We start from the raw sequence: 19,161 nt of genomic DNA on the forward strand, positions 1-19,161 counted from the left end.
AGTGTCCGGCGCCAACCTAGCATGCCCACAACTCGCTAACCCTAACGCGACCGTGGCAGCAAACCAGAGCGCCCGGAAGAAACCCACCAGGACACGGAGAGAACATACCCGCCTTACAGGCAGCGGCGGGAACGGAGCCCCGATCTGTGATCGCTGGCGCTGTTAAGCAGTCGTGCTAACCACGCTACCGCGCCGCCCTGGAGAAGTGGCCAGCGCCCGGGGCACTAACAGCTGCCGCTCACCCCTCTGAAGCCAGCCTCTGCGGCCTTCCGATCTTACAGCCGCGGTTATCCGTATTTTGGCAGCGAACGCGTCCGCCCGGCCCGGCGCAGCGACGTTACCTCTCTGCTCTCTTCTCCTGGTGGTGGGGGTGGCCCTCGGAGTCGGGCACCCAGCGCAGTCCCGGCCAACGTGGTGGTGGGCCCCGGCGTTACCGAACGCACGGCCACGGAGAGCGGCAAGGGCACGGGCGGTCCATTGCCTGGTGCAGGATAGATGACAAGGAGAGACAGGGGAGAAGAAAGAGCTGCATCATACAGGGGCTAATAACAGCTTACATTTTTAATATGCCTTGAACATAGCTAAATGCCGCTCAGGCCTGGAAATATTGCACTTTGGAAGGACAAACCAAGGTAGAACATACAAGGTAAACGGTAGGACACTGAGGAGTGCAGTAGAACAGAGGGATCTGGGAACACAGATACAAAATCCCCTAAAAGTGGCATCACAGGTAGATAGGGCAGTAAAGAAAGCTTTTGGTACATTGGCCTTTATAAATCAAAGTATTGAGTATAAGAGTTGGAATGTAATGGTGAGGTTGTATCAGACATTGGTGAGACCGAATTTGGAGTATTGTGTGCAGTTTTGGTCACCGAATTACAGGAAGGATAGTAATAAGGTTGAAAGAGTGCAGAGAAGGTTTACAAGGATGTTGCTGGGACTTGAGAAACTGAGTCACAGAGAAAGGTTGGATAGGTTAGGACTTTATTCCCTGGAGCGTAGGAGAATGAGGGGAGACTTGATAGAGGTGTATAAAATTATGATGGTTATAGACAGAGTGAGTGAATGCAAGCAGGCTTTTTCCACCAAGTCTAGAGGTCATGGGTTAAGAGTGAAGGGGGAGAAGTTTAAAGGGAACATTGGGGGGGGCTTCTTCACACAGAGAGTGGTGAGAGTGTGGAATGAGCTGCCAGATGAAGTGGTAAATGTGGGCTCACTTTTAACATTTAAGAAAAACTTGGACAGGTACATGGATGAGAGGGGTTTGGAGGGACATGGCCCAGGTGCAGGTCAGTGGGACGAGGCAGAAAAATGGTTCGGCACAGCCAAGGAGGGCCAAAAGGCCTGTTTCTGTGCTGTAAGGTTCTACGGTTCTATATGCGAATCTGACGTGAAATTTTTAAACATGAGAGATGCTGGACATCCAGAGTAATGCAATGCAAAATGCTGCAGGATCTCAGCGAGGCTGTTGAGTGTGTGTTTGTGGGACCATACCCTGGTGAGGGTCAGTGTGTGCATGTGACTCCCCCAACGGGGGAAGGAGTGGTGTGTGTGTGTGTGTGTGTGTGTGCGTGTGCATAAAATTAGCTGCTTTGCAGCAGCTTGTCATGAGGAAAGAAGCAGGTTCACTAGTTTGGTGAGAGACAGAATAAAAACGTTAACCATTTATTTACAGACAAACAGTAAGGCATTTAATCTAAGTCCCCCTAACTTACAGGAACTATGCCACTGAACGTTCATTAACACTCCAAACTCAACAGGCACTCCATTAAGTCTCCCCAGGTTACACAACTACAAAACTAAACATTCAACAGATACTTAGCTAAGCGTGTGTGTGGGCCTTTCAGTATCTGTAGCATGCGTCCAAATCAAATTTAACTATTGCCCACCCATACATGGATACCGCCTCTGGGACAAAGGTGCAGAATGTGCCCAGTCACATTCAAAATAGAAAGCAAAAACACCTAACACAAAAACAAAGCCCCACCAGTGTCTCTCACACCTACCCTGAGGCACCCAGGACCAGATACCACACATATACACATGTCCCGCTAACTGATGGTATGGTTCACTCCAATCCAGCCTGTCATTCCCCCAATCGAACACTAGAGGGCAGCACCAATGGGAGGCCAGCCCACAACCGAGCACGCATGCCTCCGGCACCTCCCCACCTGGACCACAGCAGCAGGCGAGCCCGCGGCTTGAGGCCTAGCTCTTGCTACAACAGAGGCCGCGCAGCTCCCACGCCGCCCGCCTCACCACCAAGCACGGGAAACGGACCCGCAGCACCTTACACTACTGATGTCCGACAGGGTCTTGCGATCTTCAGCACTGCTCGCAACCTCAGTGAGCCCCCAGAGACAAAGGAAAGCCCTCCAGTCTCTCTCAGCTGCCCTGAGGGGCCCAGGACCGGACACCGGTACCGCGGCACACAAGGCAAGCCATAGAAAAGAGCTGCTGCATCCCATTGATAGGGCAGTCGATGCCAGGCACGGCAGGAGCAGCTTTCGACCGACAAAGTAGGCTGACCCTTCATGTTGCACAGTCAAAGAGAGCAAAGTGATTAATCTAGCACAAGTTACAGAAAATAAGTAGCACAAAGAAAAAGAGTAACAGGGCATTAATGAATGAGGAATAATGGCTCACGGACTCCAAAAGGTGAGCAGTTGCAAACACCACTAATAATCCAATTCGTTTTCCTAATGCAACGCTAAGGTGACGGGGTGGGGATGCATCGCCACCAAAGGCGCTCCTTCCCTCTGCTGGCCTGCCAGTCACCCTTGGGCAAAGTGTAGCACCTGCTTAGCCCCCCAGCCATGGGGGTAGGTGGTGGCTGGTCGTATAAGCAGCCGGTGCACATCCCAAGTCCTGGTTAAGCAACCGCTGGCGCCAAGCAGACAATCTCTGATGAGCTTTGATAACGACTGGTGAGGTGGGGCGAGGCGGGGGTCGCCCATCTTGTGAAGACACTGCCCCCAGAAGGCAGCGATGACAAACCACTTCTGTAGAAGTTATTTGACGAGAACAATCGTGGTCATGGAAAGACCATGGTCGCCCACGTCGTACGACACGGGACATAATGAATTACAACAGAGCCCCAAATACACTCTCAACCACCTTCTTGCCCCTTGTGTAGCAAATCCTGCGACAGACTCATCAACCAAACCAAAGCCCAAAGGCGTGGAGTGGAAGACAGTCATCCCTGGCCCCAGGGAAGTGCCAGAGGAAGACAAGAAGCTGATGTATTTAAGGGATGGGGTGGGATTTTAAATTGGAGAGTGAGTGTATTTTACACTTCATAAAGCACAGTCAGAGGATGACTGGAAACTCCCTACGTCATGTACCATGGGCAAGATGGAGGAAGGGGCTGGGTTATGATTACAGAGGGATTTAAAGAAATAAAGGCACAATCATCAATGGTGGTGTGATGACGTCTTGGCCGGGAGGAGGAAGAAGGGAGAACACGGAGTATCTGGAAACGGCGCTGGGAATTAGCGAAAAGACAGACCCTGCCCGTGCGCGGTGCTCCGACCAAAGCAGATCCGAATGCAAACCGTCTGATTATTACGGTGCCTATAAAAATAATTCAGCTCCACCTGCAAGTTTACATTTTTTATTGTTTTACAACATTGAATCAATGCAGATTTAATTTTGACTTTTTTTGACACTGGTCAACGGAAAAAGGCTCTTTCGTGTCAAAGTGAAAACAGATGTCGACAAGGATCTTATTAACATAAATAGTCTCAATATCTTGAGACATGAATGGGGGAGGGGCAGAGTCAGACTGTAGGGATTGAGTGAGGAGTGAATGTCCGGTCCTGGGCCCCTCAGGGTGGGTAACAGAGACAGGAGGGCTTTCCTTTGTCTCTGGGGGCTCACTGAGGTTGCGAGCAGTGCTGAAGATCGCAAGACCCTGTCGGACATCAGTAGTGTAAGGTGCCGCGGGTCCGTTTCCCGTGCTTGGTGGTGAGACGGGCGGCGTGGGAGCTGCGCGGCCTCTGTTGTAACAAGAGCTAGGCCTCAAGCCGCGGGCTTGCCTGCTGCTGTGGTCCAGGTGAGGAGGCGCCGGAGACATTGTAGCACGGCATTTGAGCTCGGTTGGGGTCTGACCTCTGCCACTGGTGCTGCCCTCCAGTGTTTAGCGACTTTCTTTCGGGGGGGGGGGGGGTAGGAGGCTGGAGAGACAGGTCAGACGCACACACAGACCAGGGGGAGAGAGACAGGGCAGACACACAGACTGCCGAGGCAGCGGGCGGCGCTGCGAACTGGCCGGTTACCTCGAGGCCCCAGTGTCGGCCGAGGCACGACCTCCAGGGGCCGGGGTCCCTGGCTCCCCTGCTGCATCTGGACCATCTCCTGCTGTTTCCGCTCGTGCTCCAGCATCGCTGCCGCCTGACGGGAGAGAGAGACAGAGGAGACGGGTCAGTGGTTAGGAGGCCCGTGGCTCAGCCGCCTGCACGAGCACTCAAGCATGCAACTGAACCGCCATCGTCCCCACCCCCCCCCCCCCCGTTTTACCCCTTCCGCCACCACCACCCCAATTTACAGGCACCATTCAGGGGCACCTCGTACCTCCACACAAGTGCACCTAACTCGTGACCCTTGCAGGAAGAACAGCAGACAAGGAAACAAACTCACACAGTCAGACCTGCGTGCAAACTTGTGCACGAACACAAACGCGTGCGCACACACCCACGCACGCCCTCTCAAGCCTCCCTCGAGGCATCGCCCTGCTGCCCAAACCAGGCCCGCGGATACGCCGAGCTCTCGGGCCGCCACCGCCAGACGGATCGTTTTACCCGCTTCTGTTGCTGAAGCAGCTCCTGATCGTCAAATATCCGCTCGCCGCCCTGGAAGGAGGAGCAGGTCACGAGGTCAAATGTGGCCTCCTTGACGCCGTGTGCTGCTGCGTTTTACCCGGAGCGGCGCCCTCGTCTGCCGTGAGTTTAGTCACAGAGTGCGGACAGGTCGGACAGCCCCCTGGGTAAAGCGGAACTCAGGAAAACTTTATTCCCGAGCTACCAGGATAGAGATCAGGAATACCACCAGGTTCGTCACCACAGGCCCGCCCCCCCTAACCCCCAAAAGCGCCATTAGCTGAAGGATAACTGAACCCACTAACAGGACCACCTGTCAGAGCCCCCTACCCTCACAGGGGCACTCACGGCGCCATCTGAAGGACCACCAGGCACGAGGAATACCAGGAAAGGTGGACACACAAGACAGAGCTTCCCGAAAGAGGGAAGAGCCGGACACAGAGCAGATACAGTGAACAGCTACAGAGCCGGCAGACCAACAATGGGTGGTTCCTACAGCAGGGGGGACTGTTTAATTCTTCAATTAGAACGCCTAATCGTGACTCTCTATGCAGTTTAACAATTTAGCTGCTCGTATTTTAAGCAGTTATATGCAAGGAACTGCACCCCGCGTCGAGCACCACTTCCTAGAGGTCACAGTATGTATTTGTAGTTGTTCAGTGTGTCACCTTGCTCTGCCTCAATGAACTGTGTAATGATGTGATCTGTACAAACAAGACAGACAAGGTTGTATCGCAGTACATGTGACCATAATCGACCTATTCAAGTCAAGTTGTTATACACATGTAACTGCTTAGTGTGCCCCCTAGTGGTCACAGTATGTAAATACAGTTCAGTGTGCCCCCTAGTGGTCACAGTATGTAAATGCAGTTCCATGTGCCCCTAGTGGTCACAGTATGTAAATACAGTTCAGTGTGCCCCCTAGTGGTCACAGTATGTAAATGCAGTTCAGTGTCTCCGCCCCCCCCCCCACCCCCAAGTGCCTATACTAGTACGACTTGGATCTTTACTTGCTACTGTGTTAATTGTATAACTACTTCCAAATTAGTTACAAATTTGAAATCAATTTTCCATAACTATGGAGATAAAATATCTAACCTTGAGGCACCGTGCCATCTTAGCTCTCTCTCTCTCTCTCTGCCTGGTCGACCTCTATCACCGTTCATTTCGATTTCTAGTTGCTCTAACAATGCTTAAAAAGAGAGACCGGGAGGCAGAAGATGATGTGTGCCTGTGTAAGCACCTTGGGTTAAAATAGCAGAATCACACGGCCGTCACTTCGGAATTCCGAGGTCCACATCCCGCTGCCAAATCGAATTCCGAACCCTCCCGCAAGTACCCGCCCCAAGCCCGGTTACCTGCTTGGCTCGCTCCTCCTGCTGGATCAGTATGGCAGCCTGCTGCTGCGCCAGCTTCAGTCGCTCCTCCTCGGAGAGGGCAGAGGGGTCCACCGGGGACATGTGGATGCGGGGGCCCATCCCCGGCGGCACCACCCCCATGGGGAAGCCCATCTGCAGGCCCTGAGGGGGGTGGGGTATGCGGGACATCCCCAACGGTCGCGGGGGCATCTGCATCCCAGCCATCTGGAGAGGGGGGGGGGGAGGAGAGACAAAAAAAAGGCACCCGAGATTTACCAAAATGTAGCCTGAGTTAGAAAGCATGCCTTTGTGAGGAGAGGCAGCGTGAGCAAAGACTTCCAACTTTAAAGACACTGAAACAGGCCCTTTGGCCCATCGAGTTCATGCCAAACCATTTAGACTGCCCACGCCCACCGGCCTGCACCCCATACCCCGACCATCCACATACCTACCCAAACCTCCTCTCAACATCGAAATAGAGTTCACAAGTACCACTTGTGCTGGCAGCTCGTCCCGCACTCTCACCGCCCTCCGAGTGATGAGGCTTCCCCTCATGCTCCCCTTAAACTTTTCACCTTTCACCCTAAACCCACAAAATGGCGTTACTCTGCGCGATTTTGTCTGGGGCGGACTGGTTCTGCGCCCTGCAGCCAACGAACAACACCGTGCTAGACTGAACGGAGCATTTCTGGACCAGTTTGATGACTTTGTGGTTTGATTTTTTTTACATTGGGTTTTTCATGCTTTCTTGCCGTTTGCGCTATATTTTAATTTTCCTGCGTGTTGGGGGGGAGGGGTTGATGTTTCTCCTTAAACGGGCTCCATAGTTTTCTGTGTTTCTGGGCTGTCCGTGGGGAAAATGAACGTCAGGGTTGAATCTTTGATCTCAACGATTTTGAGATGTACCGGCACAACCCGATGCAGCACAGCCTGGTGCGGCAGTGGCACCGCAGAAAAAACTGCGGAGTCGCGGACGTAAACCGGCCTCGCCTCCGCGGACTCCTGAGAGTCGACAGAATCAGGAAGCCACCTCACCCTCGAGGTTCTCCCCTCCTCCATCAGGCTTAAAAACACACACCAGTCGGCTCAAGAACAGCTTCCATCCCACTGTTAGCGGGCTCCTCAACGACCAAAAAATGAGGACTCGATCTCTCGGCCCAGGTTACTTTTGTACCTTATTATCTACCTGCACTGCACTTCCTCTGCATCTGTAACTGTATTCTGCACTCTGCTTTGCAGCAAGGGTCCCCGATCTCGGCTCCTCGGGTCCATGGCGTAAAAGAGGTCGAGGAGAGACTACAGATCTGATAGTTTATAAGATCACGAGAGGTATAGATGGGAGTTTCTTCTCCCCAGAGTTGAAATGTCTAATACCACAGGGCATGCATTGAAGATGAGACGGGGTAGGTTCGAAGGAGGGTGTGGGGGGCAATTTTTTTTTTAATTCAAAGCATGGTGGATGCCTGGAATTTGCTGCCTGGTATGGAGGTGGAGGCAAATACATTAGAGGCTTTTAAGTGATGCTCAGATTGGCAGGTGGACGTGAGGAAGATGGGGGGACGCGGACGTGAGGAAGATGGGGGGACACGGACGTGAGGAAGATGGGGGGACACGGACGTGAGGAAGATGGGGGGACACGGACGTGAGGAAGATGGGGGGGACACGGACGTGAGGAAGATGGGGACACGGGTGTGAAGAAGATGAGGGCACGGACGTGAAGAAGATGAGGACATGGATGTGAGAAAGATGGAGGGATATGGACTTGGTGTAGGTGGTGGGGTATTAGTTTACAAGAACATAAGAAATAGGAGCAGGAGTCGGCCGTCTGGCCCATCGAGCCTGCCCCGCCATTCAATAAGATCATGGCTGATCTATCTGCAAACTCAGATCCATCTACCTGCCTTTTCCCCATAACCCTTAATTCCCCTACTACGTAAAAATCTATCTAACTGTACCTTAAATATATTTAGAGAAGAAGCCTCAACTGCTTCCCTGGGCAGAGAATTCCACAGATTCACCACTCTCTGGGAAAAACAGTTTCTCCTCATGCCAAATTATCTGGCATAGAAACCCTTATTTCTAACTCATCAACAAACCGAGCCAAAGATGCATAATGTCATATTACATAATAACAAAATATTAAACAATCATCTCGAGGCACAAGATGAGCTAATGAATCCAGATATTATATTCAGATCCCATTTAGTCCTCATTTTTTTCACTCAAATATTATATCAATATTACACTTCCTTTGATAATTCAATTATCCTTTTTCCAGAAACAGATGTACCTGCACCAGCATGAAGATTTTCTCAAAAGTATTCTCAAATAAGGAAGATCTCTGGTCAAGTAACAAGTCTACAGGTATCATTATTTCATAGTAGACAAATAGCAGTTGTCCTGGTGTTTGATCAGGCAAGAATTAATTCCAGCCACGAACTGATCAAAGCACTGATCACAGTAGCTGACAGAAATTGTCAGATTGTAGCTCACCCTGCTCTCCTTGAGCAATGATGTAATTGACACCCTTGGGAACCTCTTACTGCAGCAACGAGACCCCGAAAAAGTCAGGAACACTCCAGCAAGCTGGCCTGCTTAAGTTTTCAAGACCCTGCCAGGCACACAATTGAGAACTGATGCCTTGAGAAGTTCACCCTCTCGAAGGACGATCTGACGCCATCCTTCGAGGCAAAGTGCGCGTTGTAAGCATTGAGATCGCTGAGGAGTGAAACGTAGTTTTTCAGGCTTTTCTAGCCGGCTCAGCACAACAATGTGGGCCGAGTGGCCTGTTCCTGTGCTGTCCTGTATGCTCTCTATGGAGGACAAAGTGGCAAAAGCTTTCTTTACGACCTCACCTGCCTGTACCGCCACCGTCAATGAATGATGGACCTGTTTTCTCGGATCCCCTTGTTCTACCACACTCCGCAATGCCCGACCGCTCACGGCGCAGGACCGGCCGAAGTGCAGCACCTCGCCTGCGCGGAGTCCAGCTTCATCTGTCACACCCACGTCCAGACGTACGTCAAGTGGCGTCGTGGTTTGCGCCAGGTCAGATCGGCGAGGGCTGTGCTGGGCGGGCGCACAAGCGTCGTCACGCTTCCGGCGCCGACCGAGCAACGCCGTCAACCCGCCTACCCTCAACCCGAACATCGGAACACCTGGACGATAGATACCCAGGCAGACACGGGGAGAACGTGCAAACACCTTACCGACAGCAGCGGGAACGTCACCCTGATCTGTGATCGCTGGTGTTGTGAAATGCATTCACTGCTACTGAGAGGGATCCAAGTAGCTAGGATACAGGGGGTGGGAAGAGTGGCCTGTCGGAGTAGCATAAACCCGCCACAATCTCCATTGTCATAATAAGGAAGGTGACAGTCTCTTTTTAGGGAACTCTCTGGTAACTTGGGCTCTGCTTTGTCCCAGAGGCCCGTTTCTCTTCCCGACATCAGGCGTTCTCCCCCCACTCCGCCAGCTCAGCTCACCTGCCCGGGCATCGACGACATCGGGTGCCCCTTGTCCAACTCATCTTTACGCACGGGACGGCTCAGGATGGTTCCCGTCTGCAACACAGAATCAGAAACAGGTTTAGTATCACCAGCAGGCGTCGTTAAACTTGCAGCAACAGTACATAATAATAGAGGAAAAAAACGATTTAAAGTATATATATTATAAGTAGCTCAATAAATGAAAAAACAGAAATAAAAAAGTAGTAAGGTAGTGTTCATGGGTTCAATGTCCGTTCAGAAATCGGATGGTAGAGGGGAAGAAGCTGTTCCTGAATCGTTGAGTGTGTGTCTTCAGGCTCCTGTACCTCCTCCCTGATGGCAGAGGGGAAGAAGCTGTTCCTGAATCATTGAGTGTGTGTCTTCAGGCTCCTGTACCCCCTCCCTGATGGCAGAGGGGAAGAAGCTGTTCCTGAATCGCTGAGTGTGTGTCTTCAGGCTCCTGTACCTCCTCCCTGATGGCAGAGGGGAAGAAGCTGTTCCTGAATCGTTGAGTGTGTGTCTTCAGGCTCCTGTACCTCCTCCCTGATGGCAGAGGGGAAGAAGCTGTTCCTGAATCGCTGAGTGTGTGTCTTCAGGCTCCTGTACCTCCTCCCTGATGGTAGAGGGGAAGAAGCTGTTCCTGAATCGTTGAGTGTGTGTCTTCGGGCTCCTGTACCCCCTCCCTGATGGCAGAGGGGAAGAAGCTGTTCCTGAATCGTTGAGTGTGTGTCTTCGGGCTCCTGTACCCCCTCCCTGATGGCAGAGGGGAAGAAGCTGTTCCTGAATCGTTGAGTGTGTGTCTTCGGGCTCCTGTACCCCCTCCCTGATGGCAGAGGGGAAGAAGCTGTTCCTGAATCGTTGAGTGTGTGTCTTCGGGCTCCTGTACCTCCTCCCTGATGGTAACAATGAGAAGAGGGACATCCCGAGTGATGTGGATCCTTAACGATGAATCCTTGAAGATAGCCTGGATCACATGGAGGGTCATGTCCATGATGGAGCTGACTTGAGTTTACAACTCCGCAACTCTTTTTCCCTGATCCTGTTCAGTAGCGCCCCCCACCCACTCCGCCAATAGCAGGGAGTGATGCAGCTAAAGGTGCTCACTGCCTGCCGGAGACCTAGGGAATTCTACTGGCCGTAACCATGACAGGGCAGAGGGCCAGCACCTCCCTCAAACTGAACTCACATTAAGCAGCCCAGCGAGTGAACAGTGACTGGAGCAACACTGACCACAAGTGGTGAGACCCAGGTTGGGGGTCGTGCGAGATTAACAGGGGAGGTCCCGATCATCGGGTACAAGAGCAGAATTAGGCCGTTTGGCCCATCAAGTCTGCTCTGCCATTTCATCACGGTTGATCTATTTTCCCTCTCAGCCCCGATCTCCTGCCTTCTCCCCGTATCCGTCCACGCCCTGACTAATCAAGCTCTGCCTTAAATATACCCAATGACTTGCCCGTGGGGGAAAGAAGTTTCACAAATTCACCACTGTGTGGCTAAGGAAATTCCTCTTCATCTCTGTTCTACATGGACACCCCTCTATTCTGAGGCTGTGCCCTGTGATCTTACACTTCCCCCACCAAAGGAAACCCAATCGTCACACCCACTCTATCGAGGCCTTTCGCCGGTCAAAAAGTTTCAACGAGCACCCCACTCTTCTGAATTCCAGTGAATACAAACCGAGAGCCATCGAACGCTCCTTGTATGCTAGCCTTTCAATCCCAGCATTATTCTCTCGAACCCCCTACAAACCCTCTCCATGCCAGCACATCCTGGATGAACGGTCTTGTCCGCAAACGTCGACTGTTTATTCCTCTCCATAGATCATATATGTCAAATCCGGCCCGCGGTGGAATTATCTTTGGCCCGCGAGATAATATCTAATTACTATTAAAGCTGGCCGCAGTAATCAAAGCGCCTATGGCGTATGATATGGCTAATGCTGAGTTTATTCAGGGTTTTTAGTGTTTATTCGGCAGTCTTCTTCATAAGAAACGGAATTTGTGAAGTGAAACACTTTGTATTTATAGCAGAGACCGAGACACATGAGAGCAGGCTGAAAAAATGGAGGCAACGAAAGATGCGTTCGCACGCGTCCGACTGATCCGGCCCGCATGAAGCTGCATTTTGCCCAATCCGGCCCGTGACCTAAAAGGAGTTTGACACCCCTGCCATAGATGCTGCCTGACCTGCCGAGCTCCTCCAGCGTCCTGTGTGCGTTACTACCCTCTCTGTGTGATGCTGTAGACCAGTACAGGCCCTTTGGCCCACAATGATGTACTGACCCTGTAACCTACTCCTGGGCCAATTTAACCCTCCCCACCCATGCACCTGAATAAAAACCTCTTAAATATCCCTGACCACCACACCCTGGCACCCTGAAGTCCCCCTACTTTCCTCCTACCTCCTTAAAATTATGCCCCCTCATATTAGCCACTTCCTCCCTTGGATTTTAAAAAAGCCTCAGGCTGTACACTCCATCCATTTTGTGCACCTCTAACAGGACACTGCCTATCCCCTCTCCTATCTCGCTCAAACTCTCCTCACAAGACGTGCTCTCTAACCCAGGCAGCATCCTGGCAAATCACCTGCCGGGAGCTTCCACATCCTTCCTTTCCAGCGACTACGGCTGACCCAGAATAGTCGAAGTTGCAGGCATAAAATGCTGGAGGAACGCGTCTACGGAGGGGGCCTCGAAGCCGACGTTTCTGGACGAGACTGGATTCCTCTCCATCGACGCTGCCCGACCTGCCGAGCTCCTCCGGCACTTTGGGTGCCTTGCTCTGGATTTCCAGCGTCTACAGAACCTCTCGTGTTTACTACTCCAGGGTTTTGGAGAGCTGTAACATTACTTTGCAGCTCTGGAACACCATCCCCCAACTAACGAAGGACAACACCCCGCATAACTTCTTAACCACCTATCAACTTGCGTGGCAACTTTGAGAGATCGATGTGGAACCGGAGATCTCCCCATTCCTCCAGACTGTTATGAATTGTCCCATTAGCCCCGTATTCTGCCTTCAAGTTCGACCTTTGAAAACCTTATACTTCCCCAGATCAAACATCATCTGCCACTTCTCAGGCCAGCTCGGCCCCGTTCCACAACTCTACAACAGAGCACTAGAGGGCCCTAGTCTCCTAAGTGCCGTCATACATCCAAGATGCCTCTTGGGTGGCGCAGAGGTAGAACTGTCCGCGCCACGAGCACACAGGAGAGTCGAAAGCCAGCGGCAGCGACCGAGGAGGCACTCACCTGCAAACTGTACTTCTTCAAGCGCTCGATGAGCTCCTCCCGCACACCTTCCAAAGCAAAAATACAGAACGTTAGAGCTGAGGAACTGCGACTGACAGAAGCCCCGTCCCACCGAGACTTCAGCACTCAAGTTACAACGCCACTATCGGCAGTACCTTTTGGAAAGGCAGCGGTAACAGGTGACCCCCCCCCCCACCCCCCCGGGGTCAGGAAATTCACCCTTACGGAATTCACAAATCACCATCCAATCAGCCAACACGTAGATTTCTCTCCTGGAGCTTCAAGCCCATCACAGATTTACGGGAAGGACGTGAAAGCTGGAGAGAGGCGATTCACCAGGATGCTGCCTGGATCAGAGAGCACGTCTTACGAGCAGAGGTTGAGTGAGCTGGGGCTTTTCTCTCTGGAGCGAAGGAGGACAAGAGATAGAGGTGTACAAGACGATAAGGGGCATAGATAAAAGTGGCAACCAGAACCTTTACCCCCCCAGGGTGGCAATGCCTAATACAAGAGGACCTACTGGACTGTATCCACCACCTTCTGCTGCTGGGCATCGGTGTTTCCATACCGGGCCGTGACACAACCAGTTCAGATACCCTCCAGGGTGCACCTCGAAGTTCTTGGCGACTTTCCAGAACTAGGCAAACTACCAAGACGGTGGAAGTGCGGTTGTAGAGAGAAGCTTCGGGGGATTATCAAAGGCTTTTTGTTTTGGTGAGTGGGAGGTGTTGCCAGGGATGGCAGTAGGGGGAGATACAGTCGGCCCTCCTTATCCTCGGATTGGGAAAGCCCGGAAGTTCTCTCTCCAGCACTCGTTGGTCGAGCATGTCCAGGCTATTTTTTCTTGTCATTATTCCCTAAGCAATACAGTATAACAACTATTCACACAGCGTTTACATTGTATTAGGTATTATAAGTAATCTACAAAATGACTTAAAAGTACGACAGTCCCCGGGTAATTAATGAGTTCCATTCCTGAGTCCGTCTTTAAGTCGAATTTGAAGTCGGAACAGGTACATCCGGTATTATTTAGCGTCAGTTAGTCAAACATTTGTCTTAGTATAACCATGTAACAATCACAGCACGGAAACAGGCCATCTCAGCCCTCCTAGTCCGTGCCGAGCTCTTAATCTCACCTAGTCCCACCTACCCGCACTCAGCCCATAACCCTCCACTCCTTTCCTGTCCATATACCTATCCAATTTTACCTTAAATGACACAACTGAACTGGCCTCTACTACTTCTACAGGAAGCTCATTCCATACAGCTATCACTCTCAGAGTAAAGAAATACCCCCTCGTGTTTCCCTTAAACTTCTGCCCCCTAACTCTCAAATCATGTCCTCTCGTTTGAATCTCCCCTACTCTCAATGGAAACAGCCTATTCACGTCAACTCTATCTATCCCTCTCAAAATTTTAAATACCTCGACCAAATCCCCCCTCAACCTTCTACGCTCCAATGAATAGAGACCTAACTTGTTCAACCTTTCTCTGTAACTTAAGTGCTGAAACCCAGGTAACATCCTAGTATATAGTATACATTTTACCTTTCTATGTATATAAAGCACTGAAAAAACATACGTATTTCAATAATTAAACCACTACATTGTTTAGTAATAATTGTAGCTTTCATCGGGGCAGGGCCTTTCGTATTATCCGTTAAAATTGTTCCGATCGTTGACCGACTGTAGCCTAACGCTTTTCCAATGACCGATGGCGTTTCACCGCTTGCCGATCGCTTTATTACTTCCACCTTATTTTCAATCGTGATCGTGATTATTTTCGTGAACAGAAACTGCGGATTCAGAGCTGCGCTGCCGGGTCCCAATGACCACCGCACTGAGACAGGTTAAATAAGGGACTTGAGCATCCGCTTTTTTTGGTATCCGCAGGAGGTCTCGGAACCAATCCCCCGCGGATAAGGAGGGCCGGCTGTACATTAGGGACATTTCACAGACTCTCAGATAGTTCAAAGTAACATCACCATATAAGCCCCAAGGGTCATTTTCGTCAAGATTCAAGATTGCTTGATGTCATTGCCAGTATACAAGTGTAAAGGAGAATTAAATAATTGTTACTCCGGATCCGACGCAGTGAAAAAAACGTCCGCAAGATAAAGAACACAGTAATGAAAAAAACAGTAAATATAAATACACAAGATAGCTGATGGCTTATTGATTGCCTGCCCGTAAAGTTACGCTAGGCACAGGAGCGTCTGTACACAAGGCAGAAGTAACCAACCTGGGGTGCACAGACCGCTCGGTTAATTATTGGGGTCCTCAGCATAAAATGGAGTGGGAAGCCCTGGCATAGGAGGACTTTGACAGAAAATGACAAGATAGTGGTAGACGGTGGGTTAGTGCAGGGAGGCGTTACTACTGGGGAAAAGTAACTTTTTTAAGTTGAGCCTGGTGGTCCTGGCGTGGATGCTACGTAGCCCCCTCCCTGATAGACACACGGATGAAAGAAGGGTGGAGGGTTATGGGGCAGGGGAGCGTCAGGTCGGTCTTAGAGTAGGTTAAAGTGACTGCGCAGAGTCGTGAAGCAAAGAGTGCAACCACATCACGGGCCGGAGAACCTGTACTGAATTGTTCTATGTTCTACACTGGGCACCCTCTCCCGCTCTCTCTCTCTCTCTAGGACAGGGCCTCCCAAAATTTTTATCCCATGGATCCCTACTGTTAATCAAGGTACCTGTGGACCCCAGGTTGGAAACCCCTTCTCTGGGATCTCAAAGCATCCACACATCAGATTCAGCCCAGTCCATCATGGGTAACATCTACACGAAACACTGTCGAAGGAAAGCAGCATCCATCATCAGGCAAAACACGAGGAAATCTGCAGATGCTGGAAATGCAAGCAACGCACACAAAATGCTGGTGGAACGCAGCAGGCCGGGCAGCGTCAGTAGGGAGAAGCGCTGTCGACGTTTCAGGCCAAGACCTGACGGAGGGTCTCTGCCCGAAACGTCGACAGCGCTTCTCCCTACAGACACTGCCCGGCCTGCGGTGTTCCACCAGCATTTTGTGTGTGTTGCATCCATCACCAGAGATCCCCACCACCCAGGCCGTGCTCTCTTCCCACTGCTACCATCAGGTAGAAGGTACAAGAGCCTGAGGACTCACACCACCAGGTTACTACCCCTCGACCATCAGGGAGGTGGTACAGGAGCCTCAGGACTCGCACCACCAGATTCAGGAACAGTTACTACCCCTCAACCATCAGGAAGGAGGTACAGGAGCCTCCGGACTCGCACCACCAGGGTCAGGAACAGTTACTACCCCTCAACCATCAGGAAGGAGGTACAGGAGCCTCCGGACTCGCACCACCAGGGTCAGGAACAGTTACTACCCCTCAACCATCAGGAAGGAGGTACAGGAGCCTCCGGACTCGCACCACCAGGGTCAGGAACAGTTACTACCCCTCAACCATCAGGAAGGAGGTACAGGAGCCTCAGGACTCGCACCACCAGGTTCAGGAACAGTTATCACCCCTCAACCATCAGGAAGGGGGTACAGGAGCCTCAGGTCCCACACCACCAGGATCAGGAACAGTTACCACCCCTCAACCATCAGGCTCCTGAACAAAAGGGGATAACTCATCCATTGAGATGCTCCCACAACCAGTGATCTCACATTAAGGACTCGTTATCTCACGTTCTCATTATTTATTGCTGTTTATTTATATTTGCATTTGCACAGTTTGTTGTCTTCTGCCCTCTGGTTGATCTTTCACTGATCCCGTCATAGTTACCGAGGCAGGACTGCAAATCCACAGCGGTCCTGTTGAAAATGCTCACTAGTTTTGAGTGGATTGAACAGCCTCATCACTGCAGGGAAAAACCCCGGAGACATTGCCACAATTACACAGGGACCCCGGGTTACAGACGGCCACACAGCTTGGTACACGCGCCACGTAAATCCTTTGATTAGCTATCGCGGTCGGCGAGCCAGACAGAGAGGCAGCTTTTAACGGCAACTAAAAATATCCTCATACGTATGGTCACGTCACATCCTGAGGCTGTGAAAAACCTGCCTCGTTTCAGCTTGGTCTTGACATAAGTGCAGAAGAGATCCAGCAGACGCTGGGAATCCAGAGCAACGCACACAAAATGTTGGAGGAACTCAGCAGGTCGGGCAGCATCTATGGAGAGGGATAAACAGTTGACGTTTCGGGCCGAGACCCTCGAAAGGAAGAGGGCCGAAACCAGAATAAGAAGGTGGGTAGAGAACAAGCTGGAAGTGATTGGTGGAAACGGTAAAGGGTTGAAGGAGGACTCTGATAGGAAAGGACAGTGGACAGGGAGACATGAGGGGCACCAGAAGTAGGCAAGGAAAAGAGGGGGGTGAGAGGGTAATTAAAAATGAGTGGGGGGGGGAGGAAAGATTACTGGTTAGAGAAATCAATGCTTACGCCAACAGGTTGGGGACCACCGAGACAGGAGGAGACGACGCTCCCCAAACTGGAGTTTGGTTTCATTGTAGCAGCAGAGACGATGACGACAGAATGAGAATGGGCGGCCACCGGGAGATGACGCTTCAGCGGCGAGCGGGACGAGGGTGTGGAAACAGAAGCAACGAACTGAGCCGCAACACGGCCAGGTATAAAGGCCATTCGGCCCATCAATTGGCGACGCAGCTGCAGGAATCAAGAGAGAGAGAGGAGCCCGGAAGAAGCAAGCACATGAAGCAGCTTCTGCGGGAGGGGGGAGGGAATTTTCCACATTCCGGATTTGGTATGACCACCCTTAAAACATTCAGCGTGGCCTGCTGAGTGCTTCCACGTTCTCGATGTTCATTCTACTATTCATTGGCGCAGGCAGTCGGGATTCCCCCCCCCCCCACCGACAGTATACAGAACATTCTGGAACGTACGCTCACTAAACACTGGCCCGTCTCTTGCCCCCAGCCTCAACATCCCGACATTTTAATCTGGCGCAGCGCTTAAATCGGCCAAACCACTCAAAGTTTGGCCATTTGGGCCGGGTTGAAAATCTGGCTTGGGTGTCAGGGCCGGAACTGGCCTGTAACTAACGGGCTCCCAGTTCAGCTGTGACGGACTACTTTGCACAATTTGGATTTTTTCCTCCGCAGTGGGAGTTTGACGGTCTTTTCTAATGAGTTCTTTTGGGTTTCTTTGCTTGTGACTGACTAAAGAGAGGAATCTCAAAGTTGTATATAGCATACGTACTTTGAACAGTTTGTTGTACCTCTTTGCACCACATTGGGCAGCAGTTTTTGCCAATTTTAGCACTCTTTTTTTTACAACGCAGAGAAAGCGCCCAACCCTCAACCCAGGGAAAGCAGACAAGGAGCCAGCCGGATTCGAACCCGGGACCACTCGGTTTGGAGTCTGGTGCACCGGCCGGCTACTCCAAACAGTAATGCTGCGCAGCTCTATTTCACCGGTACCTGAAAGGGCAGGGGAGAGGACGCTAAATCGAAGTGACATTGAATTCGGAGCCCCGAAACAATCCTCGGACACCTAAAGTGCTGGAACTGGACTTAAACACCCTCCGAGGAATAAAGTCCTAGCTTAGAACACAGAAATCTACAGCACAATACAGACCCTTCAGCCCACAATGCTGTCCTGACCTTTTAATCCAACCCTTCGGTTCCTACATAGATCTCCATTTTTCTTTCATTCACGTGCCTAAGAGTCTCTTAAATGTCCCTAATGCATCTGTTTCTACCACCACCCCTGGCTCTCCACACGCCCACCGCTCTCTGTATCAAGAACCTGCCTCTGGCGTTCCCACCACCCTCCCCACCCCCCCAAAATTTCCTCCAATCACCTCTGCAGTGGTTATCGCGCGACGATATTACAGCTTGGGGCATCAGGGTTCAATCCCGACATCACCTGTCTTCCTACAGTCTGAGGATACGCAGGGGAGTAGGTCATTGTTAAGTGTCCTGTGGGTTAGGGTTAGGCTAGGGCTGAATCAGTTCAAAGCGCTGGAAGGGCCCCGAACTACAATCCGTACATCCGCCGATGGAGCGGCTTGCAAATTTCGAATTACGTTTTAAAAGCCTCCAGAGAAAGACTCCTTCTTGCCCGGCGCCATCCAGATCTCCGGCCAACGCAAGCAACTTCAAGTCACCACAAACTCCATCCTTCAGTGCGTGCGCTGGGAGTGAAACCGCTGGTTCAAGCCCAGGCTCCCAAGTCAAGCTTTTTGTCGTTTAACGTCAAACCAGGGTGGAAAGCACAGTAGGACACGTAACACACACAATAACTTAGGGAAGCAA

The 19,161-nt window shown here is 51.4% G+C and overlaps 1 protein-coding gene across 1 annotated transcript in view; it reads right to left on the minus strand.

Annotated features, from left to right (window-relative positions):
* The window catches only part of sf3b2 (splicing factor 3b, subunit 2), an 80,374-nt gene that overhangs the window by 59,347 nt on the left and 1,866 nt on the right, over positions 1-19,161 (minus strand). Inside the window, exons 2-6 of the mRNA XM_059955337.1 lie at positions 12,914-12,960; positions 9,661-9,738; positions 6,176-6,400; positions 4,278-4,392; positions 342-481 (exon numbers count right to left, since the gene is read on the minus strand). Of these exons, the coding sequence (XP_059811320.1) occupies positions 342-481; positions 4,278-4,392; positions 6,176-6,400; positions 9,661-9,738; positions 12,914-12,960 (605 nt within the window). The remainder of the gene's footprint in view (positions 1-341; positions 482-4,277; positions 4,393-6,175; positions 6,401-9,660; positions 9,739-12,913; positions 12,961-19,161) is intronic.

Source organism: Hypanus sabinus, chromosome 31 (assembly GCF_030144855.1).
Source record: "Hypanus sabinus isolate sHypSab1 chromosome 31, sHypSab1.hap1, whole genome shotgun sequence".
NCBI lineage: Eukaryota > Metazoa > Chordata > Chondrichthyes > Myliobatiformes > Dasyatidae > Hypanus > Hypanus sabinus.